General features: G+C 42.7%; 1 protein-coding gene across 1 annotated transcript; it reads right to left on the bottom strand.

Moving 5' to 3' along the window:
• Positions 1–16,324: 16,324 nt before the first annotated feature.
• Positions 16,325–24,474, bottom strand: GHSR (growth hormone secretagogue receptor). The gene is made up of 2 exons (XM_029616575.1): positions 23,632–24,474; positions 16,325–17,096 (listed from the first exon to the last, which is right to left on the bottom strand). The coding sequence occupies exons 1-2, from the start codon at positions 24,461–24,463 to the stop codon at positions 16,792–16,794; spliced, it is 1,137 nt and encodes a 378-aa protein (XP_029472435.1). The 5' UTR covers positions 24,464–24,474; the 3' UTR covers positions 16,325–16,791.
• Positions 24,475–25,831: the final 1,357 nt, after the last annotated feature.

Raw genomic sequence — 25,831 nt, 5'->3', positions numbered from 1 at the left:
TATTAAATCTGTCTCCATTTCTTCTGCTTAACCCACGCCGTCACCTCTTCACCTCGTATACCCTGCAGTTCTGTTGCTTTAATATTGCCACCACTCCTCCCTTTCTTTCTCCCCTAACATATCTGAATAAATTGTAGCCTGGTTTTACTATATCTGTATTTATAGAGAGAGAACTTAGTAAGTGCAGGAATATCAAGGTGAAAAAGTATGTGTGTGGGGGGATATTTGGTTATTTATTTATCTATGGTATGTATTTAAAGGTATAAGAAGCTATTTGTGTGTGTGTGTGTGTATATATATATATATATAGAGAGACGTTTATATGTATTTATTTTTACCTATCAATAATATCATCAAACCACAATGATATATAGTAGTGTTTACCAACCATCAGTCATCAGACCTGATCAGATGTGCCACAAAAAAGTTACCATTGCCTAATGCTTGGTTCCAGACCAAGTCCTTGACTTTTCTCTCTGCACCTTACAGCAAATGTAGACACAAGCAATGGCTCTTAAACATGCTGGAGTTCCTGTCTGGGAATATGTTTAGTTATGGAGAGGTTGGGGCACTTTAGTTTGGAGAGGAGACGACTTGGGGGAGATATGATGGAGGTTTATAAAATAGTGAGTGGAATGGAGCAGGTAAATGTGAGTCGGTTGTTCGCTCCTTAAAGGAGTACAAAGACTGGGGGAGATTCAGTGAGGTCACTGGGTAATACATTTAGGACAAATAGAGAATATTTTTTTACGCGGCACAAAGTTAGGCTCTGGAGTTTGCTGCCAGAGGATGTGGTGAGAACTGTTGATGTGGCAGGGTTTGAGAGGGGTTTAGACAGGTTCCTGGAGGACGAGTTCATAGGTCATTATTAAGATAGACTTGGAGATCAGACTCCCTGGGATAAGCAGCATGGAATCTGTCAATCTTTTGGGGTCCTGCCAGATGCTTGTGACTTGGATTGGCCACTGTTGGAGGTGGGATTCTGGGCTTGATGGACCTTTGGTGTGACCTAATAAGGCAAATAGTATCTTATGAGTGTACACTGGATGTGACTCATTGACAGGCCGATGCAATAATCTACGTATTAAGAAACTGTGCGCTGGATTTCAGTGCACGGTTTTAAGATTTACATTTTTTTAAACTCCCGAAGCGGTAAGCTAATGCTATGCTAATGCATTGGGAATTTTAAAAACAACTTGACTAGAAAATGCGCGGCACATTTTAACTTGGGAAGGGAGAGTGGGATCCCTTGGCACATGTACTTGTCTGGCTAAGTGGCAGTGGCTAACTGCAGCCAGATAAACAGCTAAGTCCATGTTTATCCGGCTAAGTGGCAGTATTAAGCGTTTGGATGCAGCCACTTAAGCCAAATAAGTATGGACTTGTCCAACTATCTGGCCAGAGCAGGAAAAACCTTTTGTTTTCACCCATCCCTTGATTTTAAGTGCTAGCACAGCAAAGCTGGCAATTGTACTCCATCTCTGACCAGGAGTAAAGTTTCCAGTGTTAACAAAACTTGGGTTAGGGCCAGCGCACCTCTCTGCATCACTTAGTACTGCCTAATGCACTCATTTGCATGGGATTTCCATGTGAGGGCACTAAGTAGTGCTCACGGTTTTTGACGCACCTTTGTGAGCGTAAAATTCCTCGCTTCATCCGCGGTATGGTTTTCACTTGCAAAATGGGCATTCAAGTGAGGGAAAAGCTGTGCATGTGGCTGTGAATGCACCTTTCTGCATTGGCCTGTCTGAGGGGTGGGAGCAGTGACAGTGGAGCAGCTCTGGCAGCCACATGTGATAGCCAAGGTAATTAACCAAACCTGTTGCCTGCACCCTGCCGACTTTTCCCTTTTCCTGCTCTTTGTACATAAAGGGAAGGTGGTGGTCCATTGTGATGGGATTATGCGTCTCTCTCTGCCCCCTCTCTCCCTTTATTTTAAAATTTGGATGAGATAATTGGAGGGGGTGGGAGGGATTTACTGCTTCTCTGGCTCTTGTTTTGGCCATACGAATCCTCTTCCATGCTGCCACACAACATTTTTGATAATGTAGATAGGACTGGGGAACACTGGTGTATGGTAAACTGTCTTTTTCCAAGTGGGCGTGCAGGTGAATTCAGCTAAATTCCAGGCTGAGTTTAGCAGTAGTACGCACTAGTCATAAAGGGATCTTTAGTACAACCAGGGGGCCAGTAGGGCAAAGGTTGAGTGGGAGTCACTAGAGGACTGGTGTAAGGAGTTGCCTTTCTGCTAAGTTAATGTAAATGTATAGACAAGTGGAGAAGGACTGGGCACTTTGCTAGGCCAGGATAGGACAGATGAGCCAAGCAGGACACATGTACTAGAAATCTCAAGTGGCTCAGTGTGTGTGTGTGTGTGTGGTGGAGGGAGAGATGATCCAGGCTACATCCAAACACATAATGGAATAATTCAAGATTGAGTGAACTGGTTACCAGATGATATACTAATATGAATTTCTATTGCAGCAGCTCCGAACCTTTTGAGAAGATGTGTCCTGTAATCCAGGTCTTCTGTAGTTTGCAGTCACCTGGTTTTAGGTGACGTGGCAGCATACACGGTGCACATGCAGACAGGACTGGGGGAGAACTCATGCAGTTTATGAAAGAAAGGGATAGGACAAGAAAGTCACATGTTTCCAGTTCCTAATATCGCTGAAGAACAGGTCATAGTCCACATGGCAGGCATGACCCTTTTTCTAAATATTAAGGGTCAGCATCATCCACCTAAAACTTTTATAGTAAATAAATAAATAAATAAGCAAAAACAAAAGTAAAAGTGAGCTTGACAGACTGGGAGACAAGCGCCTGAAAGTTTCTTTGCTAAGCAAAGTGAGAAACTGTACACTCTCCAGAGAATCAATGCCAATAATGTGGGGGATGTAATTAAATTAATTAATGAGATAATTAATGTGCCTTTGTCATTCCATTAACTAAATGTATTGTCACAGCGCGTTAGCTGTAATGCTATTACACTGTTAGCATAGGAGCCCTGATGATTTCTGGCAGGGAGCTGTGCCTTAAACACGAGAGGCAGGGACCAGGCAGGACGCGGGATAAAAAGATCATCTAGGATCAGGCTCTGTGCTCCCTAGCTGCCTCCCTCAATCATGGCGAGCAGCCCCATGGTTAAGAGGACTGCTGGATAAATCAAGGGACATTTGCAAGGTCATGCTGTTAGGGAAAGCATTCATATTGACATTGTCAGTGCTTTCAGGTCAAGTGAGGTGTTAGCTAAGTCAAGAAAATGAATCTTGGTCCGGGGACTGGAAACGCACGGTTGAACTGAGGCTGCTTCTCATGGCCTCGGTTCTCAAAGGTGCTGGAGACGAGTTAGATGACAGCAGGCTTTAGCCCTAAAGCTTTTCTTATTACAGTTTTCGAACTGAGACAGCAACATGGGCCCTGGAATGCATGAGAACCAAACCAAAGAGACAAAAGTCGAGTGTATTAGAAGGGTGGAAACGGAAGGTTGGATTTAATTGAAAAGTTCTTAACCATTTTATCTTTCTTTTCTGGAATTAAAAGGCTAGAATTCAGACAAAGTTAGATTGTGCGGCACTCATTCATATGCTAGAGTCAAGGAAAGAGCAGAAAAAAGCTACACTGGAAGAAATCTAGGGATACCGCAGTCGAGAAGGTCATGCTGTGTAGCTGAATGCCAGAGAGGAACCAACTCCAGATGTGCTGCTTCTGCATCTAGGGCAGGGGTGGGCAATTCCAGTCCTCGAGGGCCACAAACCTGTCGAGGTTTTAGGATATCCTAATGAATATGCATGAAATAGATTTGCATACAACGGAGGCAGAGTGCATGCAAATCTCTCTCATGCATATTCATTAGGGATATCCTGAAAACCAGACTGGTTTGTGGCCCTCGAGGACCGGAACTGCCCACCCCTGATCTAGGGGGTAACAACTTAGAGAGTCATTTTGTAACAGCCTACATCAAAAAGCTGGCAAATAGACGTGCACAGCTAATACCAATTTTGAAAATGAATTTAAGAGCATATTTATTTGCTTTGGAAATTATGCCACCAAAATGTCATGCATTGCACACAGGATCTGTTTGAAATCTGGAGAATTTTAAAGATATTTCCTTTTAAGTTCCTTCAGCTCTAAAGCAGAACCTGAGAAAAACCTACCAAATTTTTCCAGACATGAAAATCGGTTTGTGTATTATTACATTTGTAAGATCCTCCTTATGATATGATGCCACCACCAGTCCTATAGATGTTAATACTACTAACTTGAAACCATAACTGAGATGCCCATAAATAAGAGTCAGCTCCCATGGTAAAACAGTAACGTAATAAGCGATGGCAGATAAAGACCAAAATGGCCCGTTCAGTCTGCTCAGCAAGGTGTTTAGGATGGTCGCTGCAACTCCATGCAGGTGAGTCCTTCACCTTCTCTTTAGGGTTGCAACTACCAATCCCTGCAGGTTACCCACATGCAGAAAAAGTTACTGCAGGTTACCTCAGTGCTTCACGTCTATCCTCTTGCCATTAGGAATCCTCTATGTTTGTCACTCGCCTTTGTGAATTCCGTAACGATTCTGGTCTTCACTACCCTCTCCAGGAGGGCATTCCACGCATCCATCATCCTTTCCATGGAAAATATATTTCCTGATGATGTTCCTGAGTCTTGCGCACCCCCCAGGAGCTTTATATCATAACCCCTGGTTCTAGAGCTCACTTTAACTCAACAGAGGCTCTGGTGGTGGTGGTGGCATCATATCATAAAGAGGATCTTACAAATGTAATAATACACAAACAGATTTTCATGTCTGGAGAAATTTGGTAGGTTTTTCTCAGGTTCTGCTTTAGAGCTGAAGGAATTTAAAGGGAAATATCTTTAAAATTCTCCAGATTTCAAACAGATCCTGTGTGCATGACATTTTGGTGACGTAATTTCCAAAGCAAATAAATATGCTCTTAAATTCATTTTCAAAATTGGTACCCCTGATTGAGCTGGATGTTTACTAGGATGGCGCTGCTCTCTGCATTGGTGGAGGGGTGGAAGGGAATTGGGGCCGCAGGGTGCTGGAAGCCAATAGAGACGGGTAGGAGGAGGGAAAAAAAATGGATAAACTGCGTAGCTTGCTGGGCAGACTGGATGGGCCGTTGGTCTTCTTCTGCCGTCACTTCTATGTTTCTATGTTTAGTTGTTCATACCTTTCAGATATTTCAGACAAACTCCAGGAGGAGGGACCATATATCTCCAATCCTAAAAGATCTCCACTGGTTGCCTGTTCACTTTAGAATCCTCTACAAATCTCTTTCCATAATATACAAAACCATCCATCAACACACCCCACTCGACTTACAAGTCCCATTCCAAATTTATAACTCCTCCAGACCAACAAGAGACACACTCAGAGGATCTCTTCAAGTGCCCCCAGCCAAAACTACCAAACACATTACCTTGAGAGATCGGGCCTTTTCAACAGCCGGCCCCCTTCTATGGAACTCCATCCCACCGGACCTTAGACAGGAGCCCAGCCTCCCAACCTTCAGGAAGAGACTTAAGACCTGGCTGTTTAAAAAAGCTTTCCCGGACACCGATTAATTCTATTCAGCCAGATTCTACCACTTCCACATGTAAAAATGTTATTACTAATGTAAATACCTATACCTAATGTTATTCTCTTTCTTTTCTTCTCTCCTCCCAGTTCTATTACCTTGTTATTTGTAACGGCTTCCTTCTACACAAATAGGTTATTGAATTGTTTACTGTACACCCCTGTTATATGTAAACCGGCATGATGTGTTTGCAACATGAATGCCGGTATATAAAAATTTTAAATAAATAAAATAAATAAATTTAAAGTCTGTATCAGATTCCCCCCTGTCACTCCTCTCCTCTAGGATATCCAAAATCCCAAATTTTGAGATCTTTTTATCTTAATTAGCATATGAATGTTACTCTTTGACTGATTGATTTAATGTCATTTTGTTATTGCAAGTTGAAAAACATTGGGGGGGGGGGAAGACATATTTCTCTTCTTGAAAGGTCAATGTTTGATTTGATTGAGCAGCGTTTGTTGTAATGCTAGTTAGACTCAGTTTGCCTTATACTCCTTGAACCTTACTTTCTCAGTCTAGATGGTGCCTATTTAAATATTTGTCACTATAAGTACTTTACACCACTCTCTCTTTTTGTGCATTTGATTTCCTGTGAGGGTTATGGTTGCTTCTTCAATTGTAGAACAATTTAGTCAACAGCTGGTATAATCAAAGACTTCTCCAGCCAACCTCTGGGACCACAATGAATATGCATACATTTCATGCTACTCCTTGTGGATACCCTGAAAATCAGTGACCATGCGGGTCCCAATGACCAGTTTAAGAACTACTGTTGTACAGCTCATCTCATGAAGAGTCTCCTACATATGGTTGGAGGAAGTCAGGTTGCTGCTATCCTGTTGATAACTGTAGCACCATCCTGGCTATAGATATACTGCAAATAGGATAAATCTTACCACAGAGGATGATATTCTTGAAATCCAGGGCTGTGCACAAAATAAAAAGTATTTGCTTTTAATATTAAAAATTAAATGATATCAAAACTAAAATAATGTTGTATTAACGAGAGAGAAAAGCAGGAATAAGAGCTATTTTGTGTGTCTTACTGTATGCATTTTAATGTAACCTGCTTTGGGATGTAAGGGAATTAAGTATAAATAATTAAACCTGTTGAAAGGAGCAAACGTGATTAACATGCACGCTAATATTCTTGGAGAACCTGATTAGCAATGCTGCTTTAATTCACACTGACTGTTTTATCAATTAATATGACAACCATTGGATATTCGTCCCCTCCTCTCCACAGACAGGTTTAAGATTTAAAGATTCTGCAGAAGCTTAAACCGAGCAGGAGGCTGAAAGGTGAGTAGACTGCAGCTCACTGTGTAAAGATTTTGTTTACATGACACAATAGGGAAAACTCCAGAGAAGATGGTAATCAGGATTATAGGGAAAAAAAAGTAGCTAAGTAAATTAATTGAACATGTTATAGTATTCTATCATCCAAATCATCCAACTGTGGTAGTAAGGTTATAATACCACAATCCACTCAGAAGGGAAGCAGAGCAGAAAACAAGCCCAGTGCAGAAAGGGGATGTATGTTCTACTGTATTCTCCTTAAGGCATCCCCTTCTCATACTGTGGTTTCTGTAAAATATTTATTGGACCTCTGGGTTAACATATCCATGTCAGTATCTTGTAGAGTTTCGTGGGACCAGCCAGTACTGTGCAAAAATAAACCAGTGCATTAGTTTATGACAGGAATTACAAAGTTAAAGACACAAAAAGTAAAACTATTTTTTTTTTTTTTTTAGAAACTGAGAGCCTGAAAGAGGATCCAATTGTTTTTGTATTTTGATGTTACATGGCGCATATATCGACTAATAATTGAAAATGGAAAAAAATATAAATTCCTTTTTTTTTTTTCCCCCAAAAGTGTTAGCATTTTGTGTCTCTTATTGGGCCATCTGATAAGCAGGGTTCTAATGCAGTTTTGATAATTGTAGTGCACTAACAAAGAAATTCCTTGCCTCCTCTCTCTAAGCCAATAGCTGCCTTCTCTAATGGCTTAAGGGGCCTGATTCAGCCATGAATGACTCCCTTTGCCTTAGGCAGCAGTGTCGCTGCGTTAATTAAGATACCAGCCAGCCTGTTTCTCTGCTCCACCGCTGGCCCTCATTGCGAGGCCTTTTTTAAAAATAGATTTTATTCTTTATAATTTCATACTTTGTGGAGTAATACTGCTTATTATGCCACACACATCCTGTTTTTAAAAATACACCCATCAGTATGGTGCCTGCATGAGGCTCCGGTAAGGAAGCAGCACAGACAAAATGTACTTAGAGTCCTAACAGCAGGAGTGGCTGAGCAGGAGATGTTTTTCAAAAACTTTAAGCACAAATTTGTCCTTGGGAATTATAAGGAATTACAAGGAAGGACTATCCTAACAATTTTGTTTATCGGGCTATTGAATCATCGAAAAGAATTTGCTAGTACTGCCACTTTAAGGCAAAAGGGGTGTTTAATGCCTGATAGTTACTGTCAAATAGGACTTTAAATTCATAATATCTAATCAAACATATCTGAGTAAGCAATCAAAGAAACAGAAAAAGACGGGTTTTTCTTTTTGGGTTTTTTTTTTTTTTTTTTTTAAATTGTTGAGAGGCCCGTTGTACTGTGCAATGGTGCATTGCTTCAGAGATGAGCATCAGCACTGCCCAAATACCATATTTCACAAATAAGATCTTTCACTGCAATTTAATTCAGATGAAATGTCAGGTTAGCATATCTGCCATGATGAATGAAAGTGACTTGGGAACACACACAGCTAGAATTCTCACAATAGGGCATGCCCGTCCTTCCAAACAGAAATCAGTATGCACAGCAAGGACAAATAAGACCTGTCCACATTCTGAAGATTTTGCATTACCATGTCAGTATGGTTTAGTTTGTGTCGCTCCCGCCTCTGAGCTGAGAGTCAGCTTTTTAAAAAAAAAACAAGTTCATGAGCTAGTTTAATGAACTCTGCAAGAAAGTTTCTGCATTGTTTGATCAGTTCTGAAAGAGAAAAAAAATATGACGGCAGTTCTGTGAGCTTTTTTCTTTCTCTCTTCAAAAAACAAATGTCCAAATGTGATTTACTCGCATCAGTAAGCCTGCGATGGAGTTCCAACAGGTTCACCCAGTTTGCAGGATGGGCAGTGATCGGAAAGATTTGTGACGGATTCCCTCAGATCAGTAAATGCACACGCAGGGCTGCATTTTCAAAGGTTTGGGCAGGGCTTGTGCATGTAATTATAGGGCTTATCCAGGAGTGAGTAACCTCTGAGCGTGGCACATCAATTTTCAGATGGGTGGAAGCACGCATGCACGAACCCACTGTCACTTCCACATGGAAAAGGTATGTATATAGAAAGAGGGCATTCTGGGATGGGCTTGTGGAGTCCATTCATTTATGTATGTACTAAAAGGAATGTGTATGGTTCATCAAACCGCGCAAGCTTTTGCACCTGCTAATTAAGTCATGAAAATTAAATAAGAACATAAGAACATAAGAAATTGCCATACTGGGTCAGACCAAGGGTCCATCAAGCCCAGCATCCTGTTTCCAACAGAGGCCAAAACCAGGCCACAAGAACCTAGCAATTACCCAAACACTAAGAAGAACCCATGCTACTGATGCAATTAATAGCAGTGGCTATTCCCTAAGTAGACTTGATTAATAGTCGTTAATGGACTTCTCCTCCAAGAACTTATCCAAACCTTTTTTGAACCCAACTACACTAACTGCACTAACCACCTCCTCTGGCAACAAATTCCAGAGCTTTATTGTGCGTTGAGTGAAAAAGAATTTTCTCCGATTGGTCTTAAATGTGTTACTTGCTAACTTCATGGAATGCCTCCTAGTCCTTCTATTATTCGAAAGTGTAAATAACTGATTCACATCTATTCGTTCAAGACCTCGCATGATTTTAAAGACCTCTATCATATCCCCCCTCAGCCGTCTCTTCTCCAAGCTGAACAGCCATAACCTCTTCAACCTTTCCTCATAGGGGAGTTGTTCAATCCTCTATCATTTTGGTTGCCCTTCTCTGTACCTTCTCCATCGCAACTATATCTTTTTTGAGATGCGGCGACCAGAATTGTACACAGTATTCAAGGTGCGGTCTCACCATGGAGCGATACAGAGGCATTATGATATTTTCCGTTCTATTAACCATTCCCTTCCTAATAATTCCTAACATTCTGTTTGCTTTTTTGACTGCTGCAGCACACTGAGCCGACGATTTTAAAGTATTATCCACTATGATGCCTAGATCTTTTTCCTGGGTGGTAGCTCCTAATATGGAACCTAACATCGTGTAACTGCAGCAAGGGTTATTTTTCCCTATGTGCAACACCTTGCACTTGTCCACATTAAATTTCATTAAATCTGTCTTCTCCTCTGTCTGCAATTTTTGGGTGGGGAGGAGGTCTGGAACAAGTGGTGGAGGGTGTAGGTGAACTGGTGAAGGTCTGCGTGAGCAGGTACTTCAAAGAAAGGCGCACAACGAAGCTTTTTTCATAAATGAGAGAAGCACATATATCAGCCAACGTCATGAAATACCTGATCTGGATATAAAGGGGTAGATTTTAAAAGAAGGGCTCGTGGCCTACATGTGCGCGCGCTACCCGGCGTAAGCACATTTACGCCTGATTTTATAACATGCGCAGGCGCGCAGCGCGCACAAGGGGGTGCACAGTTGTGCACCTTGCATGCGCCGAGCCCCGCTGCCTTCCCCCGTTCCCTCCCAGGCCGCTCCGAAATCGGAACTTCACTTTCCCCTAACCTCTCTTCCCCCTAGCCCTACTCTAACCCCTCTCCCCAAATTTTAATTTACCTTTTGCGCTTGCTGGCTGACTGCCTGCGTGCGATCCCAAGCACAGCGACGCATGGCCGCTGTGCCCTGGAGCCTCTGACCCCCGCCCCTTTAGTAAAGCCCCGAGACTTACGCGCGTCACCGGGCCTTTTTAAAATAGGCCTGGCTCGCGTAAATCTTTTAAAATCCGTCCCAAACTCTAAGGGCTTTTAGGTGCACGCGTTTCAATTATTTAGCACATAAAATATATGCATGTACTTATAAAATAGCTGTACAAACTGTGCGAATCTCTGCATAAAAAATGCGTGTACACATATTTTTGGAGTGGTGCTGCACGGTATTTTGTAAATTGTTCGGCTCCCGCTGCACAGTTGATAGAATTTAGGAGTAACTTTGGGCAGGCTGTCTTATGCCTGTTTGTGCTAAGTTCTGCCCACCATTGGAAATTACCCTATCAGATTTCCACAACATGTGATGGAAGATGTTCAATGAACGTCCTCGGTCGTCTGAAAAATAACCAAAAATTCCATCAGCTACGAAGTGGGCTGAAATGAGCTCCAGCATTTTACACATCTCTACTCACAGGACCCTAAAGAAAGTAGCACAAGTTAACTCAGCAGTGCAGTACTAGAGACATGCTGTGTTGCTGAAGATGCAGTCGGGGTGAATGTGTTAACCATAGTTACATGGACGATTACAGCTGGTAAGGACCGATTTGGCCCAACCAATCTTCCAGGTTACCTTTTATTTTTCTTTCTGGATTTCTACCACTTTGAGTGGATAAACATACAAATTACTGGACGTAAGCCAACATCAACTCCCCCACTTCTTTCTGCTGGGATCGGTGCTATTCATAAACGATCTGGAAAAAGGGGGACAGTGAGCGAGGTGGTCAGATCGATTCGAAGTTGTTAAAACACGAACAGAGTGCAAGGAGCTACTGAAGGACCTTGCTAGGCTGGAAGTCTCGGCATCTAGATGGCAGATGAAATTTGATGTGAACAAGTGCAAAGCGATTTAGTGTAAAATAATTCCAAGTACAGCTTGCACCATACTGGATTCCATATTAGAAGTCACTGCCCGTTAAAAGAATCTTGGCTTCCTCATGGACTATGCATTAAAATCCTCAGGAAGATGTGCAGCAGTGGTCAAAAAAATCAAGTAGAAGGTTCTGAATTATTCAGAAAGGAACAGAGAATAAAACAGAGAATATCGTAATGCCTCGGTATAGATCTGTGGTACACTATACTTTGAGTATTGTGTGTACTTCTGGTCACACATCTCAAAAGAGATAGGGGTGGATTTTAAAAGGTTGCGCACACATGGACCCCCAATTTTATAACATATGCGCATGCAGGTGCACATATGTTATAAAATTAGGGGTCGGCGCATGCAAGGAGGTGCACAATTGTGCAACTTGCGCGCGCCAATGCCCGCGGCCTTCCCCTGTTTGGAGCGGCTTCGGAGGCAACTTCCCAACCCCCTAACCTAACCTAACCTCCCTTCCCCCCCCCCCCCCCCCAACCTTTAATTTACCTGTTGTGCCTGCCTTTGGGGAGGCGCAAGTTGTGCATTCCGGTAGTCTGCTGGCACGCGATCCTCCAATACAGCAGCAAATGGCCGCTGTGCCAGAGGCCTCTGGCCCCACCCCCTCCCCACCCCCTATTTTGAAGACCCAGGATATATCTGCGTCACTGGGCCTTTCTAAAATAAGCCTGGCATGCGTAGGCTTTTTAAAATCTACCCCATATAGCAGAAAAGATACAGAGAAGGTCAGCAAAAATGATAAAGGGAATGATATGTAATGTATCCCTTACAATGAAATACTGAACAAGTTACTGCTCTATAGAGAAGACTGAGAAGAAATATGACAGAGGTTTATAAAATCATGACTGGAGTGGAAGAGGTAAATAGAGGTTGGTTATTTACCTTTTTAGACTATACTTAAGACTAGGGGACATAGATGAAACTAACACGTAGCAGATTTAAAACAAATCAGAGAAGTATGTTTCCAATCAACACGCAAACTATGGATCTTATTGCCAGAGCATGTGTTCAAACCATCTAGTATAGCAGGGTTTAAAGGGGATTTGGACAAATTTGTGAAGGAAAAAAGTCCATAAACCATTATTAGCCAAGTTGGCTTAGGAAAGTCACCGCTTGTCACAGGGATGTGAGCAACAAAGAATGGATTTACTCTCTGGAATCTGCTGGGCACTTGTGACCTGGGTTGGCCACTGCTGGCTCATTGACCCAGCATGCTATATCTTATGTTTATCTCAAGCACATGTAATTTCTGTCACAGTGCTGGCTTCCATCAGCTTTGCTGATAGGCTATTCCAAGCCTTGCCATATTCCTCTTTGGTTCTTACTAGACCCATATTTAACCCAATACCCAAGTTCCATTCCATGTCTTACCACCAGGTTTTATAATAATCTACACAGCCATCAAAATTACTGAGTCTATTGTCCAAAACATCCAGCCACCTCATCCTTGTGATCAGTCTTCTTGGATTCCTGACGTAATCCTACATTGATATTAGGGTTGTAACCATGGCTGCTCCATGCAGGTTACCCCAATCTTCATAGCAGCCTTTGCCCATTGGCTTGTATTCTCTGCTCTTCAGCTCTCTAAAGCTTCATATGGCTGAGCAAACACTCAGGCCCTCTCCCTAATGTATTTCACCTGTTTTCTCCCTCTTTCCCTTGACACCGCACTGTGTGCCTACCCCAGATTTGTTTAAATTCTTACATTTCTGGCTGCTGCTACCTCTGCTCGCAGCGTATTCCAGGCATCCGCCACCCTCTCAGTAAACTTGTATTTTCTCATGCTTTCTCTGAAACTTTCTTCTGGCAATTTCATACAGAGGGCAATTAAAAAAGCCATTTCTGTGGTCAAAGCGGTATTTTAGCCATGGAAATGAGCATCGATGCAATCACCTGCATCTGAACACATGCATCTTTACCCCCATACCAGGAAGATGTTCCTGGGAGCGGGATTAGGGAAGAGTTTCGAGGTACATCGTTTTATTTTTTAATTTGAAAAAGTATGAAGTTAATTTTCAAAGGAGTTACATGTATAAATGTAACATACTATTGTAGCAATTTTCTAAAACCCATTTATTTATTTATTTATTTTATATTCGGCTTTTCACACTTTTTTCAGCATTTCAAAGTGGATTACATTCACATTTACCCATGTGAAGCGCACTTAGCACGGGTAACTCCTATTGACAATTCAATAGCATGCATTGTAGAAACTTTCAAAAGCCACTTACATGCACAAACTGTATTTATATGGGTAAACCCCAGTTTTACGTGTGTAAATCCTTTTGAAAATTTCTCTCTATCGGGTAGATTTTAAAAATGTTGTACGTGTAAAAAAAAAAAACAAGGGTTACGCGCTTGGCCGGGTCTTGCTCGCACCATTTGCATTTTCAAAGGGGCCCAGCCATCTGCATAACCCCTGTTATGCACCGAAGTGCCGGGCCCAGAGAAAGGGGTGGTCCCAGTGGCAGGGCTGGAGGTGGCAGGTACAACGGCCATTTGCCGCTGTGCTGGGGAAGCGTGCACCAGCAGTCAGCCGGTGCGCGCAAGTTGCTTCTCCACTTAAAAAAAAAAAAAAAAAATTAAGGTAAGTTAGGTTTAGAGGGTAGGGAAGTTAAGCAGGGGGTTAGGGAAATTCCCTCCCAGTCCACTCCTTAATTGAATACGCCATGCGCGCATGTTATAAAATCGGTGCATCCATGTGCGTGCGCCGGGAAGCGCGTGCACATGGACGTGCGCACCTTTTAAAATCTACCCCTATGTGTATAAATTTCACCAGGAACTCTACCCGCATGTGTTACCAGGTGTAAAAGCATACAGGTAGTTTATCCCTGGGTGATTTTCTAAGTGAAATTGTGCATGTGCTTTTTGCTTTGAAAATTTGTGTGCAGTCAGCGCAGATTTTGTATTCTTTGAAAATTAGCACACTCCTGGTCCTTAAATTTCCTTTTCTATGGTAAATCTCATCTTCCCACATTTTACTGAAGTCTGTCAAATATTTCAGTGGTTCTATCAGATCCCTTCTTCCCTCCAGAGAGTACAGTGAGTTTCTTAAGTCTCTCACTTTGTAGAGTTTGTATCGTGGGTGTTGCATCATTTAATCAGACATTTTTTGAACCACTTCCATCCTCTCAATGCCCTTACGATGGTATGACCGCCAAAGCTGAACACAGTACTCGTATCAGGATCTCTCTAGTGCCCAATACATTGGGGAAAAAACCACCACCTTTTTCCTGATGACGATACTGCTACTTATGCGATGTTGCGTCCGTCGGTCGCAGACGGCTGCGACCGCTCTGCCTCACCTCTCTTCTACCCTTTTCCTCCTCCCTGGGAAGGATGGCTGCCTCCGGTGCTGATTGCCGAAACCCTCGGCGTCTCCGACACAGCATGGACATCCCCGTCCGCCATGCTTCTTCATGAGGCCTCCTAGGCACGCGCACACACGCCACCTACTGTTTTGAATACGTCATGGTGGGAACCTCGGGGGCGTCCCTACCACATGATGTCAGTACCTCTGGGTACTTCGGTTTTGCTACTCTGACTGCTTCTAAGCTGCTCGCTTGGATTCCTCTCTACCCTCCGGGGTAACTCGCGCCTACGGAATCTCTGGGTACCAGCTCCTCGGGGACCTTTCGCTTCTATCTGCCTAGGTTCAACTACCTAACCTAGGACACCCGCTCCTCGGGGGTCCTATCTACTTTCTTCCAGGATCCTTCGGCGCTCCTAGGTACTCGCTCCTCGAGGGCCTAGCCTGCTGAAGGGAATCCTGCACCTCGGACCTCGGGTCCCTCTCTCCATTCTTCTACCAAGGAGGTTACCAGCACTGCCACTCTGTGAGTATCGCTACGCTCCAGCTCTCCTTACTCCACCCTTCAGGTTTGGCTTTTCCTGTGCTGCGGAACACTTACCCAACCTTGCTACATCCGGGTGAGACCATCATCTGTAGAGACTGCCTGAGCTTACTGTGATATCGCTGTCCTACAGTACTATTCCTTCCTTGAAGCAAGATTCAACTTACATCAGCAGTACAATAAAGCTTTCTTCCCTCAGTGTCTGCTTACTAGAGTCTAGCCTATTGCTGTGGTTCCCCACGGGGCCCCTCCCCGTGGGAGGAGTCATCACCACTTCGACCAAGAGTCCACAATATGCCACAAAGCCAACACGTGACTGATTAAACTATTAGCTTTCCTAATTTGCTTTATTTCATTGATGACCTACCATGAGGTCACTGAGATTATTTCTTCTACGTAGTCTCTTTCTTGTTTAACAATTTCCAGTTCTTGTCCAGTTTCCAGTTCCAAATTATGTGTGGATTTGAATATGGATTTTTGCATCCCTACGATCTTCTCTACTCAATAGATATCCCGGTACCTTTAGCAGTGTAAACACCACAAGCCTGGCTAAATTCCACCATCCCTGCTTCTCCTATTGCATAGGGCACTGAGGAAGAAGCAGGATGCACATTTAATAGCATTAGTACAATGTTTCAGGATCCCACTAGGATTAAAGTTGCAATGTAAGTGCAAAAGCTTAAATATTTTGGTTCCTGTGTTTTCTAATCTGTACTTACATCAGAACTTTAATAACACTTATCACCCACAAATACAAATAAGGATTATGAACATTCACAATATACTTCAGAACCACAGACTTTATATAAAAAATGTAATTAGATCATCAGACATTTCTAGCAGACTCTCTTTAGCCAGTGTTTTTATCCATTCTGCTCTGGCAATGAGTGACTGTTTGATAGTTGTATTTTTATTTTTCGAATACTTTGACAAACCCTCCCTTTCGATGGCCTTCTCACTGTCACTGGGGAGCATAAAAGTAAAGCAAACCAAATGCAATATTTATCCACAAAATGATCGATTCATTAAGTGCCTCTTTTTTTTTTTTTTTATCCTTTTCCATCATGCAACGTCTGATATTCCCTCCCATCTGATTAAAGTCTGTGCTTGTCTAGAATTTAATAGCCCGAGCTTGATCACTTGTCTCTGGATGGAAAGCACAGGTTCTGCTGGTCGCAGAAAATACCTATTAGAAAACAAGGGCGTACATCCAGTGGGTGCATTTAACTGTCATGTTGTTATGATGCGAGATATTCTCTGCCTTTTAGCTTTGTCTTTCATTCTGTTCTTCATTTTTTTTCCTTGGAGGCCCTGCAAATGACATAAAGTCGGAACTGCCGGACAACACCTCTTGATATCGAGCTCTTTTCGTGGGAGTGCTTTTTGGGGCTTTTCTAGTGCATTCTGTTGCAATATCGCTTGCTTAATCATTCTGGCTGAAATCGTTCACACCATTGTTCTCCCCTCCCCTCCTTCCATTTGTTTCCTTTGTCATCTGCTAACACTGGATTCTGTCCACCCGGGAGAGCTCTCATCTTTTGTGTGATAGACAGTTTTCCGCGCGACTCGTTTGAGTTCAAACAACCTGCATGCAGCCACTCGGTACTTCTTAGACATGATGTTGTACAGGATGGGGTTGATGGCAGCGCTAAGGTAGAAGAGGACAAAAGAGACGAAGTTACAGTACTGGCTGATTACAGCAATCTCTCGGGATCCAGCCTCAAAGGATTTGGTAAAGAGATATCGTCCTACATGAAAGGGTAGCCAGCAGAGGATGAAGGCGAATACCACCACAGCTGAAAAAAAAACAAATCAGAGAGGTTCTATTTAGCTAACAAAACCATTAAAACATTGTCTCATGTTTCCATTCACTGGAGTGATGGCTTCATAATAAATGTGAAACATACCAACATGTAGAAATAAGGAGGTCCATATTCAGGCACAGTCTGGATAGCAAACTTATCCGGCTAGCTTTGGAGGTATATTCAGTGGTACAGTCACACTATTGAATATAGCCAGCTATCTATAGCTGCCTTTGGTCTGACCAGACTTAGCCAACTAAGGCCAGGATTCATCATTCAACGCAGAATGATGAATCCTGCGAAAATGGGGGCGGAGGGGGGGTCGAAGGGGGGAGCGGGCCTGCGAAAACCCGCAGCCTTCGCACCACTGCGGTGTGCCAGCTGCCGGCTTTCGCATCAAATAGCGCCACCGTGAAAAGTGATGCTATTCGGCGCGCTACTGCCGACGATAATGTTAGACTCCGCCCCTCCCTGCCCTCCCCTCCCCTTAATTTGCATCATATCGCATGTGAAAAGGCTCTTTTCGCATGCGATAAGAGTTTAGAAAATAACTCTCTAAGTTATTCAGCTAACTGAATATTAGAGCTGGCTCGTTAATTTGACTTCCTAATTCAGTTCCACCCAGTTATATCTCTGGTACACCCCAAACTTATCCAGCTAAATTCTAGTCGCCTAAACTTATTAGGAAGCTAGAATGTAGTTGGATATGTGCCCAAATATTCATTTAGCCGGCTAACTTCTGAATATGGATCTCTAGATATCTGATGAACAATCTATAATTCTCAGAAATATGCCACAAAGGTACTGGATTTATACAGACTAAGAGTTAATGCTTCAGACACCTTCACCATGAGATATATAATTAGTGGTATGATGTGAAAACAGTCTTTTCCTCAGACTATGCCCTTTCTTGGGAGCAAGCTGCCTCTGTACCTTAGGCAATTAAGTGATCTCTGGTTCTTTATATGTCAATTGATGGCATGGTTGTTTATGTCAAAGACAAGGGGTTACTTGGCCGCTAATTAGGCTAGAATGTCACTGTTTGCCAGAAGGCTCCTTGAATAGTTCACATAGGGTTGTTAAGGGAAGCCATATTTTTGTGAGCGGCAAAGGCGTGAGTTGGGAGATTCTTGTTTGGAAGCATTTATTACAGATAGGGAAGACTGGGAAGAGGAGGAGGAGTTGGGTTGGGTGTATGTGGCCTATGTTTTTTTGTGTATCATTTTCTTTGTCATTTGTAGAGTATTTAATTTACTATGTTGTACTTTGTTCTGGGTGATAAAGGCAAGAAGACAAGTAAAAGAAATGAGTAAATGAAATGAAACAAAATGGCTCCAACTTGTCACTGATCTTTATATCTATTCATTTAAGGGGATAATGCCCTATGATTTAATTCATGATCATCTACCAATATAAATTAAATCTTATTTTTTGTGCTTGGCATTTTTAAATGTTAATTAATAATATTGGGGTAGAGATTTAAAAGATTTACCAGGCTAAAAATAGGTATTAGCAGGGTAAATCTAATCGGTTAAAAATCTGGCCCATCTAACCAGTTAAATTTGTATAGGCATAAAGGAAAGCGGCACATGTTTAGTCATGTAGAAAAGGGTCCAGCCAGAGACTTCCCATAATGGGTTTTTCAAATTTAGCCGGTTAGTGCAATATTCAGTGCTAGCTGGCTAAATTTACCTGCACAAATCCGGCCATGCAGAATGGCTGGCTTAAATCAGCCGACTTATATTTTTGAGCAGGAAGATGTAACCGAGATTCAGCCACAAGATTAGCTGTGCTAAGGAGGATGGATTGCCAGCTAAATAATTGAATATTCAGGTAAATAACCCGTTATCTTTTATTACAAATACTATTGATGATGGTTGATATAACCCTGCTGATAATTAGGAGGACCAAGAAGATGAAATGAGCAGAAAAAATGGCTGGGAAAGGTCTAGTAGAATTTTCTGGTGGAAGATGCTTAATCATTGTAGGCATTAATGACAAGAAATAGCTGTCCTGAAACTTATTATTATTTTCTAAAAAGAAGAGGAAACACAATTTTAGTTAGGCCTTTTTTTAATCTAATATTAAATGGTTCTCAAAGACAAAGGAAATTTTCTTGAGCATCCATAAGAAACATAAGAAATTGCCGTGCTGGGTCAGACCAAGGGTCCATCAAGCCCAGCATCCTGTTTCCAACAGAGGCCAAAACCAGGCCACAAGAACCTGGCAATTACCCAAACACTAAGGGGTAGATTTTACAAATTTTACAAAAGGGGTAGATTTTACAAATCTACGCGCGCACGTACTTTTGTTCGTGCACCAGGCGCGAACAAAAGTACGCGGGATTTTATAAGATACGTGCGGCTACACGCGTATCTTATAAAATCCAGGGTCGGCGCGTGCTGCCCGTTCCCTCCAAGGTCGCTCCGAAATCAGAGCGACCTCGGAGGGAACTTTCCATTCACCCCCCGCACCTTCCCCTCCCTACCCCTTCCCTACCTTTATCTTAAAAGTTACTACTGCCTCCGGGCAGTAGTAACTTATGTCCGCCGGCGCGGCAGGCCCCGACACAGGCCCCGGTGTCGGGGCACTCGGCCATGCCCCCGAAACGCCCCCGAGCCGGAAACACGCCCCGAAAACGCTGCGTCACTCCCGACACGTCCCCCGACACGCCCCCCCCCAGGCAAGCCCCGGGACTTTCGCGCACCGCCGAGCCTATGCAAAATAGGCTCGGTGCGCGCAGGGGGGTTTTAAAAGGATTACGCACGTACCTTATGCGCGTAACCCTTTTAAAATCCGGCCCTAAGAAGATCCCATGCTACTGATGCAATTAATAGCAGTGGCTATTCCCTAAGTAAACTTGATTAATAGCAGTTAATGGACCTCCTCCAAGAACTTATCCAAACCTTTTTTGAACCCAGCTACACTAACTGCACTAACCACATCCTCTGGAAACATATTCCAGAGCTTTATTGTGCATTGAGTGAAAAAGAATTTTCTCCGATTAGTTTTAAATGTGCTACTTGCTAACTTCAAGGAGTGCTCCCTAGTCCTTCTATTATTCAAAAGTGTAAATAACCATACTGCAAGCTCTGCTTAGCTAATTAACATATAAAAATGTAGCTCTAATCAGCAGCGGATTCACGATGTCGAACTGGCCCGGGTATTCGCTGCCCAGGCTGGCCCAGGACACATCACATGGTCTGCTGAGCGAGGCTCTGTCACGGCCATGCACAGCAGACCACGTGACTGGAGTGATCGGCCCACCAGGGCATGCCCGATCCCCCGATAGGCCAATCCACCCCTGGCTCTTATATAGCGGAAAACAGAAATGTAGTTGGCCGTTGAATGAGCTTAAGAAATCTTAACTTGTCAGAAGCCTAAGGCAATTGTAGCCCAAGGAGCATGTATCCACAGCAAGAAAATTGTCTTGGTCTAAGCACACTTGCAGTATTATCAGACTATCGGGCCAATACAATAAAAGTCGCGGGAGAGCCGGCGAGCGCCCGCACTCCCGATGCACGCACAGGCCAGTGTCCTGGGCACGACATTCAGTATCGGCCCATATGCAAATTAGGGCCCACGGTAAAAGGAGGCGCTAGGGACACTAGCGCGTCCCTAGGGCCTCCTTTTTGACAGAAGTGGCGGCAGTCAGCGTGTTTGACAGCTGACACCCAATTTTACCGGCATTGGTTCTCAAACCCACTGACAGCCATGGGTTCGGAAAACGGACACCAGCAAAATTGAGCGTCCGACTTCCAACCCGCGGACCATGGGCAGATTTTTAATTTTTTAAATTTTAAATTTTTTTTTTTATTTTTGGGTCCTCGCTGCACATTTTACTTTCTGTATCGCACGGGAATGACTAATAGGCCCATCAACGTGCGTTTGCATGTTGTGGGTGCTATTAGTTTCAGGGGGGTTGGCCGCGCATTTTCCACATGCTAGTACCCCCTTACTGAATAAGGGGTAAAAATAGCACGTCAAAAACACACGGCCAAACGGGGGCTAACAGTGCGCTCAGCCTGAGCGCACTTTACTGCATCGGCCCGTATGATAGTGAGCTTAGAGCTGATGCAAATAAAGACATAGTTAATAATTGATTAATTATAAAGTGCTGTGGTATACAGAATGGTATCAGAATGAGCAACTCATGCCAACTGAAACTGAAATATATATATATCTGTATATATATTTCTTTTTACTTTCCTTGCGCTTTCGTCAGAATTAAAAAGTAAATTATTTCTATGTCTTGCTTCTAATTTTTGATTCTTCTTGATCATCCTGATCTTCATTCTGATGTTTTCTGAGTGCTACACTCTTCAAATGCCTTTGGCAGATTGAAAACATAACATGCTCTACTGTGCTATCTGATCTTCGGGCGCTGCGGTGCTTCTTGGTGGAGTGCAGTGACTATTTTAAGGCCCGTTTGAGAGACCTGGCTTTGATTCTTGAAACCGACTTCAGTTTAATGGGCCCAGCAGTCCCACGGGGAAAGACATCGCTGTCGTTGCGCAGCCTACAGAGGGGACTCGGATGGCCAGTGTAGTGGTTAGGGCCGGAGCTTCCATTAGGCAAACCAGGCGGTGTCCCAGAACGCCAAAATTTTGGAGGGTGCAACATCTCACCAGTGTGAGGTCCAGAAGGGCGCCATAGCAGAGCCAATACTGCCAAAGAAGGGGAGCCCTGTTCCGGAGCCGCTGTGGTGGGGTAGGAGGGAGTGCTGTGCTGGAGCTGGGGGGGGGGGGGGGTGAGTGCCAAATAGGCTTGCACTGGCCCTGTATACTGGGCCCCCTGCTAAAGAGTCTTGCTGTGATAGTTTTGGCTTACAGAGAGAGAGAGGATGGTGGAGTCTAATCTGGGGTGAATCTCTTGAAGCTGTGATTAAAGGCCCATATTACTTCGGCTTTGTACTATCTTGTCACAAATAACAGAGCTCTTCATATTTCCAATTTGGCTGGAAGTTCATAGATGTGAATGAAGCTGAGCTATGCCAAATAAGGCCTTAAAATAATCTTCACAACTTTTAAAGGAGATTAGAAAGAGAATTAAGTTTGTTTTTAAAGAAAGGGAGGTCTTTGGGTTCTTTCTTAATCTCCTCTAAACAGACAATCAGGGCCCCTGAAAGTGTTCTTCATCTGGAAAGAGAACTTGAAATGCCTATTTTTCAAAACAGCTACAGCATGCAATTGAAATATAAAAATTATACAAAGGTAGAATAATATTAAAAATGCACAAAGGCAGGGTAACGCGCAAAGCCATTACCTGCAGAAATGGGCTTTATCGGGTAAAAGTGCATACGCTGGGCTGCATTGAGCGGGGATGTTCCCGGGCTCGGAGATGAGGCGGAAGTTGCGCTTATGCGCACACTTTGGCATTTTCAAAAGCATGCAAATAATTTACCCCTCCCCCCCCCCCAAAAAAAAAGCTTTGTAAACAAATTAGCAAGTGTAATTATGAGCAGGTTGTGTTTGGTGGGATAATTTTCAAACGGAAAGTACACTGGCGCTTTCCGCTTGAAAATTTGATGTAAACTGCATGGGTAATTGTCTCTAAATTTATGCAAACTCGTGCTGTGATGCGCACAGAACGTTTTTGAGCACATTGACAATCCCAAATTAGGTGCGCAAGCCTCCATGCTGCCACAATCCCACTCAGTCCAGGTAAACTTACGCGCGAGCGTGATATACACACATCGGTTTGCCTGCATAGCAGGCAGGCTAGTGAGTAAAAGGTGATTTCTGGATACAAAGCACCGATTTACCAGCGCACCTCCCTTTGCAAATTAATGCCAAACTTATCAAGCACTTGCAATTCAGACTGCACCATCGCATTAACCCATGCCTTCTACGTTAGAAAAGGATCCTTTTATTATAATGGCACAGCTGCGTGAAGACATTTTCCCAGACTATAAAAGCATACATCCCATCAGTAAAAGTAAAAATGTTCTGTAAAGCTGTATTTCAATACAAACATAACACAGATGTGTGTCAGGTTTTCTCCTACAAAAGTACTTAAAAATCAACAGGAAGTTTTCTGATTTAATTTTAACAGTTCACAGTAAGATAACATTTTAATAAATTATGGTATCTTATATATTTTGCATACATACCCAACATACAGTGTTGAATTCACCTCAAAGTAGAAAAAGTCTATATTTTTATAGAGTGATTAGAAAGGAAAATAAGTCATTTTTCCAAGGAAAATCTCAGCTTTAACTCCAATTGTATTTATTTATTGTATTTATAACTTATGGCAAGATGTTCTTAATTATATTTTCTTAACTAACTGAAATGTTTATTAATTTGAAATTTGAGTTCACATAAATTGTTTGTCAGAACGGATAACTCAATGCAGAAACATGCATTTGCATTTGGTAATATCTGTTTCCTCTTCCAATTACATTTTTACATACAAATAAGAATTAAAATACTGCCGTGACTTTGCAATGTAAACACACATCAAAATGTGCTTCTTATTAGCAAACAATACATTTAAATATTCCTGTAGCTAGGAAATGAAATCTTACCCAGCATTTTCACAGTCTGCCTGTTGTTCTTGTCCCTGACAGATGCACTGGGTCCGATGCTCTCTGTCTTTCTTTTCCATAGTTTCCTTCCAATGAGACTGTAAAGCACAGTTAAGCAAAAGACAGGCAAGAAAAAGAAGATGCTGGAAGTCCAAACCATTATGGTCAGCAGCCCCGACTTTATGGCATACTCTTTTATCTTGCATTCATTGGTGTCTAGAGGATTGGTTCCATTTTCATGTTCAACCCCAATCAAGACAAAAATCGGTCCAGCGCTCACAAACGACACTGCCCAGAGGGCGAGGATGACTAGCTTTACTCTGCCTTTGGTGATAACTACTTTTGCTTTGAGAGGGAAACATATTGCGAAATATCTCTCCACACTCAGTGCCGTAATGTTGAGAATGGTGGCGTAGGTGCAACTCTCACTGATGAACTGGAAAAGCTTGCAAAGAAATTCTCCAAAATTCCAAGGTCTGTACTGCCAAAGTCTAAAGAGATCAAGAGGCATACAAACAAAAATCAATAGATCTGAAAAAGCCATGCTAGACAGGTACAGGTTGGTTGTAGTCCTCATGTCCTTGAACTTATATACCACCAACATAGTCATTAGATTGCCAACAGTTCCAATAATAAAGAGAAGAATGCAAGTTACAGTGATCCCGGTGAGAACAGGGGCAGGAAAAAGGTCAAGGGGATACTCCGGCCTAGAGTAATTATCATAGTCTATGTATTCCAGGGTAAAATTCTGTAGGTAGGCGGGGCTGGCAGTTTGGTTAGACATACTCCTGGCTAGACCACTGAGTGATGGCAGATGTTTACCAGTTTCCATGATATTTTATGTTCAACAGAAAACGGTCTAATATATTGGTGGTACTGGAACATTTCAGAAGCACTGGGAGCCAGGTTACCAGGTCATCCATTCAGTTTAGAAGATTTAATAAAGAAAGCAAGTAGTACATGCCAATCTCTGCAATAAAGAATGGGGAAAAAATCAGATTAACAGGAATGTACAGCTTAAAATACATAGACAACTCTCAAAAGATATTCTAACATCTAGAAAGCAAAGCTCACCAGTCAAAAATATTTTCTGTAATGTAACTGCTCCTTAAATTCTCAACTACAGTTTTATTTCTCAAAACACCATGGCAAAAGATGAAGTACATAAGAAAGTGATACCTTTTGATTTATTCCTCTGGGTTACCTGGACCTGAATTTCTGGCTGTCCTTCCCAGTCTAACCTTTGGTCTCCGGTCAGCGTTCCTTACTGAATCCATCTCAAGCTGTCACATCCGGAAAAGTCCCCCCTGAGTGCCTCTCTTTCTCCCTTCAGAATGTGAAAGGTGAATGGATTTCTCTGCTGAAGGGGCTGCAAAGGGAGTCAGAATATGAAAGGGGCTGTGCTCACTGTGCATCCTCTTCTTCTCTGGGTGCAGCGCTGTGTCGTTGAGGATCCAGCAGTGCAAGACAGAAGCTGGAGCAGGGTCCACTGGCCCGCCCCCCTCCCCACGGCTTCCTCCCTTCTCTTATATGTCAGCATGTTTACTGATCGTTGGAGGGGAGACAGAGTGAGAGGGAGGAGAGATGCAGAATAATAGAACAGGACTTTTTTTTTTTTTTTTTTATGCAGATGGAAAAAATGAAAGGGGCACTGACTAGAAGAAAAGGGACAAATGGGAAAACAGAGAAAAGGAAAGCAAGAAGAGATAAAGAAAAAGGAATTGAGGGTGACACACAAAATCTCTGAAGCAGCTTGGAACTTTCCCCAGTGTTCGGGAGCTACAGTCCATTTTGAGGTTTCTAATGACACAGCATGCAAGAAAATCCCAAGATACTCAAGACGGATTACCTGTCTCAAAGAGATCATCGATTGACAAAACAAAATATCCAGAGACAAGACGGTAAATAAAGCGATAGAATGAGGAAAGGAAGAGAAAATGCTTCCAGAATGTAAATACAGGAAGGATAACTTTCAAACAAATGTGCCTGGCAACATAGCATGCATATGGCTGCGAGCAGATACATACAAGTAGTTTATAACCTGCACGTGTGATATACGCACTTTTCAAAAAAAATGCATGTATCTTTACCCTGTAACGTATGCATGAATGCATGCAATACTTTGAAAAAAACGTATATCAATTAATTGAATGCTTGTACTTTTCCTGTCTATTTTAAAAATATATATATGTGCGTATAT

Source organism: Rhinatrema bivittatum, chromosome 9 (assembly GCF_901001135.1).
Source record: "Rhinatrema bivittatum chromosome 9, aRhiBiv1.1, whole genome shotgun sequence".
NCBI classification, from domain to species: Eukaryota; Metazoa; Chordata; class Amphibia; order Gymnophiona; family Rhinatrematidae; genus Rhinatrema; species Rhinatrema bivittatum.
Note: the sequence above shows the minus strand (reverse complement) of the source record. Positions and strands in the feature narration are given on the sequence as shown.

Bases quoted from the DNA above. Each gene is read 5' to 3' on its own strand.
- GHSR (XM_029616575.1), bottom strand. From the start codon at position 24,463: ATGGAAACTGGTAAACATCTGCCATCACTCAGTGGTCTAGCCAGGAGT. The intron at 17,097-23,631 runs GTAAGATTTCAT...TTTTTTTTTCAG, and splicing joins GCAGACTGTGAAAATGCTGG to CTGTGGTGGTATTCGCCTTC.